The 9,778-nt window shown below is 48.0% G+C and overlaps 1 protein-coding gene across 1 annotated transcript in view; it reads right to left on the bottom strand.

The window, feature by feature from the left end:
* Adgrf4 (adhesion G protein-coupled receptor F4) overlaps positions 1 to 8,253 on the bottom strand; it is a 22,614-nt gene extending 14,361 nt beyond the window's left edge. Inside the window, exons 1-4 of the mRNA XM_019206560.1 lie at positions 8,184 to 8,253; positions 3,068 to 3,175; positions 2,169 to 2,223; positions 1,489 to 1,552 (exon numbers count right to left, since the gene is read on the bottom strand). Coding sequence (XP_019062105.1) covers positions 1,489 to 1,552; positions 2,169 to 2,223; positions 3,068 to 3,154 — 206 coding nt within the window. The 5' untranslated portion in view covers positions 3,155 to 3,175; positions 8,184 to 8,253. The remainder of the gene's footprint in view (positions 1 to 1,488; positions 1,553 to 2,168; positions 2,224 to 3,067; positions 3,176 to 8,183) is intronic.
* Positions 8,254 to 9,778: the final 1,525 nt, after the last annotated feature.

Genomic DNA, 9,778 nt, shown 5'->3' with positions numbered 1-9,778 from the left:
GGCCCTCGGCATTTCTCTGAAAGGGAACGACAGGTAGTGAGAGGCCCGATTAGCATTTCCACACGCTGATGATGAATCCTTCTGGGATATCGGACCCCTTCCCAGCAAAAGTGGCAATGAACTGGGGTCACTGCAAGGAGTCAAAGCTGCCCAGGAAGCCTGGGAGGCTGCCACTGGGCATGTGAGCAGCACATGGAAAGGCACTGGCTCTTTGGGGAGGGCAGGACATCCCCATGCCTCTCCCAGGATGGAGGACGGAGCAGGGTGAGCCCTGAAGGACCTTGTGCTGCCCTAACCGGGAGGCACTGAAGGCAGAACTAGATTTGTAGTAAAAGGTACTTGACAAGGGCAATAAACAACTCTGCACAGAGCTATACAAATGGAGTTGCCAGATGAAATGCGGGAAACCCATTTAAATGTTAATTTTACTTTCAGATACAGTCAGTTCTCATTAGTCCTAGGAACTGTGTTCTGTAAGTCATGAAGAGCACCAAATTTGCAAGTTCTGAGCCTGTGCTCCTGGGGAATACAAGGTTAGGATCCTGCCAGTTTCTGTTCACGTTTTCATCATCAACTGATCAATGCAGAACCTGATTTTTTACTCATGTTGCTCTTGGCAGGCAACTTGTTGAGTATATAGCGTTGCTTTGCATCTAACACACATGCCGTGGTGCTGGAGCAGAGCTGGAACAAAGAGACAGGCACAGCCTTGTCCAGCCTCAGCTGGGAACATGTGCAGGAACATCTCTGACCACGTCTGGGAATGATCACATGAACACTGGGAGTGTTGGCTTAGGGGTTACAAAGAAAAGTCCGTGAAGAGGCAAATCTGTAAATACAGACTATGCACATAATGACAGTGGATTGCAAATGTTCAGATGAATGAGGACTAATTTCCAGTGTACACAGGATCCATGCAGTAGCATTCTACTCATTGTTTATTTGAAATTCAGAATTAACCCAATAGCCTATATATAACCCAATAACCAATAGATTTAATCCAATAGCCAACAGATTTAACCCAATAGCTTGCTAAATATGATGACAACTCTAGCCAGAGAGTAAATGCTTTCAGCTTCATGGGTCACGGGGATCTCTGCCATACCTACTAAATATTATGGAAACAGACAAAGGTGACATATAGATGGTGGCTATAACTGTGTCCCCACAAAACTTTACATTTACAAGCACTAGCTTTGGGACAAATTTGGCCTGTGGGTAAAGACTGGATGAGCAGGCGAAGGGGATGAGACTCCAGAAGAATTGTCTTAGGACAGTGGCTGTGCAATGGAAAGGAGTCCTGGCTGAAAGAAGGCTAAAGAGGTGACCTCAGGCTGAGGGCCCGGGACGGTGGTGTTACGGCTTGGACAGTTCTGTGCAAGGCTCCAATTCTCAGGAAGGGAAACGAAAATGAGTGTGTCTGCACCTTTCCTGACATCTACTAAGGATCCCGGTTTTTACAATTTAGTTAACCAGTGTAGTTCCTACTTCTTCATGGATTTGATTAGAAATGATGTCACTGTGTCCTTACAAATATTTAATGACACAGCATCTTGCACAATATTTAGAACAGGGTTGTCATAAAGACCCAATACATGCTAGTTGTCTCTCTTTCCGATTTCATATCTAGAGATATGCTGGCTGCCGAAACTGCCTGGCCACCACTGTGCAGAATCCAGCTATCCCTACAATTGCCATGACAGCCACAGATTTCACCCTACTATTACGAATGATTACCCCTGCTGTCTACTTGTCACCCCTGAAGAGTGATGGGTCTCACACTGCTACAGCACCGGAGCACTGAGTACGTTTAAGCACCCTCAAAATATCTTTGAAGGACGTGGAGTGAATCTTGTCCTCCTTCCTGTTCCACCTCCTGTTAGTTCGTTAATTTGAACACACTCATGTCCCTTTGGGTTTGAAAATGGACCTTTGTCTATAATTTTACAGCACACATGAATATTGGTCTCTCTTTTTTTCTTCTTTTTTTTTGATGATAGTTTCATTGTGAAAAAGATATCCATCCACACTGGTAAACATGGAGAACTTACTACAAATCATTATTCAGTCAGAAAGCCTGTGGTCTAGAGATATGCTTGCAGTACCAATGTCCTTGCTTTCCCCCGCCCTATCCCCAAAAGGATGAAGACCGCTCTACAGCCACATACCTTCTGTGTGTCCAGTCTTGAGTTTCCCTGCAGCGCTGTGAGGTTTATCTCCATCCTGAAAAACAAATTCCCAAAGACCCTCTTTACTATGGGATTCCTCTCTCATCTCACCTCGGAAGCTCTGTGCAAACATGAAAACACGGAGAGAAAACATGTTCAGGGCCAGGAAGGACACTGCAGCTGCCCGGCTGGGGGTCCTGCAGGAACTCACTGAATGAAACATGAACGAGAGTACTGAGAACACACTGCTCTCCCATGACAGAGGCCACCCGGGCTCTGAAAGTCAAATCAGTGTGCAGCGGGTAAGTCTTTAGAAAAGTTTTAGGCATCTGTGGAAAGCACCAAGATCACAATTATACCTCCAAGCTGCTCTCTGGCCACATAAACTGTAAAGATAGAACACAGCTAACCTGGCCCTCTGGGCACTGTGTGTCCTCAGAGGGAAGAAATGGACAGAAACCAGGAATAGTCATTGGTTTCAATAATAGGATCACAAATCTTTTACACCTGTAAAGGGTTAGAAATATAATCTTTAAAATAAACAGTGTAATATAAAAAAGGAAATTAAACGTCATGAACTGAAACAACTTGTGTGACTAGTGACAAGTGCAATTAAAATGTGGATCTGAATTGCTCTACAACCAAGCTAGGCTCCTCTCACCTGCTGCTCCCATCCACATTTCCTGTGCAATCAAAATGATTATTTTACTAGTGGTGCCTGGCCAAATCCCTGCCACCTCTCAACTTTCTGTTGTTATTCCTTGCTTTAGAAAATTGCTAACAGCAAGAGCATAACTGCACTCATTTGAGATTTTACTTCAAAAGCCCTATTATTTATCAGCAGTCTAGCTACCCAAGTGGACACAGACACTTCTTATCTAGGGACGGATTAAACTTACTTGGATGTGAATCATGGGTCTATAGTGGGAACATTCTGTGGCTAGAAAAAATACATAACAGCAAATCATGGTGGCCTGCGACTTCATTTTCACACGCTGGATTTTAGCCTGCAACAAAGAAAATGGAAGCAGGTGACATTGGAAACTTCACACAACCCATGCGGCGTACAGCAGCTCACCAGCCACTCAGCAGGGGCACTCGATCTGTCCACACCGAAACAACCTGCCCCAGGGAAGGACACTGGCACCTGTTTCCAACCCACTTAAGATGTGAAAAGGAAAATATCTCAACTCTGGAACTGTGGGGCCACTAGGAAAGATACGTGTCCAACCAAGTATCACTCCTTATTATCCAAATCTTCAATTTCTTTAATAGTAACACTTATCAAAATTTTCTATTTTCCAATCACTAATCTAAGAATTTATGTAATCTGTGAAGGGAGAGACTATTACTTTCTTCATTTTATCCACAGGGTAACTAAGGCACAGGGTTGAGCAAACTATGAATCCGGTGCATTCTACATCTGAGATTGACCTTTATACGTATTCACTACCTCATTTTCTAAGCACTTGTAGCCAGCAGCAAAAGTTGAAGACAATGCAACAGAAGCAAAACTTAACAGTGAGAGTACTATATTTACTGACTTAAACCTTCTTTGAATTTGGAAACTGCCTGCTTTACTTATAGTAGATAAACGATGTAAGCTTGGTTCCTACTATATGTGACCAGATCCTTGTGTCCTAACCTGGGAATGTGTGGAACACTGGTCCCATGAAAGACAGGTGTTTCGTGACCAACCACCACCCCAGCCTTCTCCTGTCGCAACACAGTCAGGAGCATGCACACCCCAGAGTTCTGATCATTCCTGTAGTCAAGAGACAGTTTTGCCCAGGTCTTACCAAAAGTCCTCAATCATTAAAAATGCTTTGGGGAATTTAAAGCTGCCGCTCCTTAAAAATGGGTTATTCTGGAGGGAAACGCATCAGTCTACCCAGACTCAGACTCCCTGCTCCGAGCTGGTCCCTGTGCAAGTGTCTACAGGGGCTCCTGAGTCACTCACACCAAAGCATGGGGAGAACACAAGGAGTGGAGGAGAGACTCAGGAAGGGAAAACAAATCAGAAGAGAAAACCAAATGCAGGAAGACAACTTTGCCCAAGGTCATCAGTGGCAAGGACGTATACAGAGTTGCTGTTTGTAAACAACTCCTGGTTTCCATGCCAGTCGCCCACTTCATCGACAGCAAGCAGCTAAACTAGCAGCATGGCAGCTTCTTGAGACCAACAACACCCATCAAAACTTGTCCCAATCCCTCTTCCGCGGTCGCTTCTCTGAACATCCTTGCCCACAAAAATGTACTTGTGCTTTTCACATGAAATAAACAGAATTCTGAGCTGCTGATTGAAGCCAGCCTCCCTCCGCTAAGCTGCACTACAAGAGACAAAGTAAGTGTGATGGATTGCGAGGGTTGAAAGGAAATGTAGCTGCATCCAGTCATCCCTGAGTGCTTGTCCAAGGAACCAGGGCATGGCAGCCGGCCCCTCCTGCCCCAAGCGTGAGCCCTAACAACAGAGGGTCCACAGCATCAACACCAGTACCCCTCACCCACAGCCACAGCTGGGGAACAGACAAAACATCAGCTGCCCTCAGCCAGGAGGAAAGCACCTGCTTCTCTGTCCTCCGTGCCCCACAGGAACACACATAAGAGTTCTATAAACATTCACTAGATGTGAGCATGCACAAGTGAAAAAAGTGGGTGATGCATGAAGACCCCTACATGGTGTTTGCAATGTTTCCCTCAGAATCACCTTTTTAAAAACCCTTTTCTATCTTATTCTGCCACATAAGCATGCAGATGTCCCTTGGCATCCATGAGGTAATGGTTCCAAGGTGCTCTGTAGACACCAAAATCTGCCTATATTCAAGTCCCCGAAGTAAAATAGGCCTGGTATTTGCATGCCATCCTTGCACCTCTTCCCCAGACTCTAAGCCACCCATAAGTATATAAGCATATAAGTAGGCTTATAAGAACTACTGCAGGCAAATGCTTTGTAAATAATTGTGCTCTATTGTTTAGCTAACAGAGACAAAAATTCCATGTGTTCAGTACAGACTTTTTTTTTCCTGAATATTTCATCTCACAGTTGATTGACTCTATGGATGGGGAACTCGCAGGGGCAGAAGGCCAAGAGATTAACAACCCTCGATAAATTTTGGAATCTGGAAATTTAAGCAGAAAAGTTCCCTGATACCAAGCCTACTGTGAAGTTCCTCTTTGTTTTACTACCTGGGTCTTGTGTGAGCGTGGAGAGTGACATTCCACCTTGGTTAAATAACAAATAAAGCCATGCTGAAGGAAGGAAGGAAGGAAGGAAGGAAGGAAGGAAGGAAGGAAGGAAGGGAGGGAGGGAGGGAGGGAGGAGAGGGAAAGGGAAGGGGAGGGGAGGAAAGGAGAGGAAAGGGGAGGGAAGGGGTGAAAAGGAGGAAGAAAAGAAGGAAAGGAGGGAGGGAAGAGACACTGCCACACTGATGGGCCCTGCTGGCCATCGGTATGGACAGGCTGTGACTGTGCATGTGTCTGTCTATACCACTCAACTCAATAGTCACAAGACACGGTCCCCCCACACACCTGGAACACCTGCTGCTCCCGGACACCGTCCGCCACGTGGCCTCCACTGTCTTGCACTACAGCTGCAATTCTGAGTGAGTTGGACTCAGCGCTCTAGTCAGCCGGCCGGACCCTGGAGCTTCCTCCCATGCAAGCCAGGTGGGGTTGTGGCAATGACTCAACAGGCAAATGAGATCCCAACCTGCCCAAGCATGCCATCCAGGGCTGCTGCTGGGGCTTCCACAGAAAGCAGGAGCAGTTCACTCAGCAGCCGGCTGCACACTCCCTGATGAGAGTGGACGGGACAGTAAAACCCGCGTGAGCGCTTCCCCAGGTGACAGGGAGGCCAGCGGGTTACCGGCCAGCCACTCAGCCAGTTCCATCATCAGATGGAAACCACCAGTCTAGAATGGTCAGTTGCAGGCCAGGAGCTTGCGGCTGAGGGTGACCACACTTCAGTCTGTGCAGGTTCTGTCCCCCTTCTACCCAGTTCCATAACCGAAGCCTGGCTCTCCTGTATCCTCAGCCTGACAAGGGGGACGGGGCTCGCCTGGTGGCTGTCACACCACCTAGCCTTCATGTCCCTTCGCTTCCCCACACTCTATGGATGAGGACAACTGACCTCACTGACCACCACCTCCCTCCCCGAGCAGCCGCTCCATTCAACACGGGTTCCACGCCCTGTGAGCACCTTGCCGCGGCCTTGCTCAGCCACTTCACATGCTGTTTCCACCTCTGTGAAGAAGAGTAGAGGTACCTGGGGTGGCTAAATCAAGGAGGGAGGCATTGGGGCCCACTGTGGACATCCCCACCTTCCCCTGTTAGGCATGTTGAGCACAGCTAGCCTTCCCGAAGAGTCCATGGTTTCAGCCCTGACATTTTTACCAGAGAGGGGACAGCTGTCAGTCAAACAGTTCAACTCCCACCCCCCACCGCCCCCCAGTGAATCCCCACCATAACAACCAGAGCTATGCCTGATGTTCCCAACCCTTGCTTGGACCAATCACAGGGCTTCAACTGGACCAGTCAGCCTGTCTAAATTTAAACCAATCACAGAGCAGGCCTGCAGTTTCTACATAAGCAGCCCTCCCCTCACACTTCTTGAGTTAGTCTAGAAGGGCTCCATCCTATATGACGACCACCGGTGCTGCAGCACAAACTCTGTTAAAATAAAGTCCTGCTTAGTGGTCCTGTAAATCTGCTCATGATTTATTTCCCATGCAGAGTGGGCCTATAAGGACTTGTAAATCTACTCAGGATTTTGATCTTGAGAAATATGGACTACTCTTGAGAGTAGTCATCTCAAAAGAAAGATCAATAAACCCTAAAGAGCTCCAAAGACCAGCACACAATGAAGATCGCAGCAGAGACAACACCCAACAGTGTCAACCTACGACATCTGGCATAAGCCAGCAGCAGATGGCAGTGGCCAGCACTGCAATGACTGGGAGCCTGCTGTGCCAGCTGTCGGTATCCAACATCACACAGCATCGTCTGAGTGTCGGGACCACTCACAGAGCTGCACTTTGCCAACTCATGATCTCCATCTGAATGGAGCAAAAGAATTTTCCAACTGGTTGGCAACACATCTGCTCTGGATGTAACTAGAACTCCGGTCCCAACATCAGGTGGCTAAAGGAGCTGTCGTTGTACTTAAGCCCCGACATCTCCCAGCCTTCACGATAGTGTATTCAGGCTACTCTTGGCGTGGATAGCATGATTCATTCACAGAGCCTTAGAGGAAAAGAAGACATAAGGTACACTAGAGTCAGAAACATCTCTGCCTCGGCTATTTTTTCTGTCTTCCAGCCAACCATTTCATAGCTCAATATCACTACTGGATTTGGGTCAGAAGTCAAATTTTGACAGGTCTGAAGAATGACAAAATTGCTGTGTTGGCAGACATCTCACCAATTACCCAGACACTTAGGTAGGATTCAAGAAACTGACAGACCTCTGCTCCAGGAAGAAATTTACCGAGCCCTGACACTGGAGAAAACAGCTGTAATGGAACATGAAGTGGTCCAAAAGTCATCCCCAGACTCTGAGACTCCCAGGCCTTCACCCAGCACTCTGTTGGCCACTCCAAAGCAGGGAGAAACCTTTGCAAAAGGTTTTAACAGTACCTGGATTAATTTTTTTTCAGTTGCTATAAAGACAGTTTCTCAACCTCACTAAAAGAACAAACTGTTTTAGAAAGCATCCTAGCGTTGCATTCAGGCTGAAGGAAAAGCCCTGGAATTCGTCAGGAGGTGACAATAAGGGACGATGGTTCTCACTGCCTGACCAGCTGTTTTCATCTCACTCCCAGCAAGCAGAGATTATAGCCTGCCTGATGAAAACGCTCCCTCTGTGAGCCCTCCATTTCCAAATAGCATTAGCGTCAAATCCTGGAGAATCAAGCCTTCCAGAGCATTCCATCATAAGTTACCTACAGTCCCCACCCTGGCATAAAGCAGAAGCACTCTCCCCTCAGCAGGAAGGAGTGCTGGTGAGCCATGTACTCACAGTGTCGGCAAGCAGGTCTAGCAGCCCAGAGATGGAGAATCCCAATGCAAGGAAGGTGGGTGCTGAACCCCCCACATCCTGGCTCACCATCACCATCACCATCACGCTGGCACCCCTCAGTCCCCCCAGGGGCCAGGTCCCCACTGCTCCATCCTCAGAAGGGACTTTGCGAACCTGCTGGCTGCCGTGAGCAGCCTCTCTGACAGCCACCCCAGCGTGGAGACTGGGAGCTGTGATTCACCACCGTGGGTCTGTCAAGCTCACCCAGGAAAAATGACAGGTTTCTCCTGTCTGGAGCAAACCCGTCAACGTGAGTCACTTGTTTCTTCAAGTCTCCATCTTTATCTCAGCTGATCACCTGAGGCTGTTGCACCCAGGGTTGGTGCAATCCCAGAGAGGGCAACAGATGCAAGGCTGCACCGCTCCATCGGCGTCCAAGTGAAAGGTTGTCCTGCGTGTCACCTGTGCCCGGGTTGAACTTGGAGACAACTGCCTGGGAAACTGAGCAGGAAGTTGTGATCTAATCTCTACCTGGGCTCCAGAGAGATTTCTGTTTCACTTTTTTAGTGACGAGGCCAGGCATTCTCCCTGAGCCTCTGCATAGCTCCGGGGAACTCACACAGGCACTAAGAGCACAGTCCCTGAGTGTGGGAAGCTTCACAGAAAATGACATCAGACAGGGCAGCCGTTTGGATTGTCCGGCTCACCCCCCAATACCCCGCCCATCCTAGCGCTGGTGTCTCCTGCTTATAGGTTTCCCCCCGAAGATCTGCACACCCTCCGAAGATGTTACCAGGGAAATGTTGACAAGCAGTAAAAGTAGGGAGAGGTGGCTGTGTTGCACAACCTCCAGCAATGAAGGTCAAGGAGGCAGTGGCTGGGGAAAGGGCTTGGCCCCATTTAGGTCATTCGCAGGGTAAGGCTAGGGCACCGGGATTTGGAAAAGCCAGACTAAGTGGTTTTGCAACCAGAAGACTTTATTGAACACATTCAATGAATGCGTTCTGCATACGCGGCACCTTGCAGTATAAACAACAAATAGAAAGGTAAGGAACAGAAGGCACAGCCCTGGTCCCCAGGATGTACTGTCTGATCCAGGAAGGAAAATATAGGAAGGCAAAAAGACCAAATGAAACAGACAATATAGCAAATATAAATACGGAGGGGCACAGATTATAAATTACATGACAAGCAGGTGTGGAGAGTGGGTGTTTCTGGCTGCGCCAACCAGGGAAGGCTTCCCGGAGAAGGCAAGGGGTGAGGCCCGGCTGGGCAGTGTATAATGAGCAGCGCCCGGGGGGGTGCACCCCGCCTTCCTGGAAAGGGGGCCCTTGTGCAACCAGGGCAATCTTGGATGAAACGGTCATTCCATGGGACACTCTGCAGATTTCGCTGGCTGGCAACCCTAACACTGAGCACAATTAATCCAATGTCTAACTCTTATTTAGAAGCCAGTTAACTAGTTCCTGTGAAGGTATCCATATCCAAACCCAAGCAAAGGGCCGTGTGTGTATTTGCCTGTGTCTGTGCCTGTGTGTGTGTCAGGGAGCATTCACAGGTACACTAATAAAAATACAATTAACATTATAATGAGC

This window comes from Fukomys damarensis, unplaced genomic scaffold (assembly GCF_012274545.1).
Source record: "Fukomys damarensis isolate Sample0158 unplaced genomic scaffold, DMR_v1.0_HiC HiC_scaffold_20, whole genome shotgun sequence".
NCBI lineage: Eukaryota > Metazoa > Chordata > Mammalia > Rodentia > Bathyergidae > Fukomys > Fukomys damarensis.
This window is presented reverse-complemented; position numbering and strand designations above follow the sequence as displayed.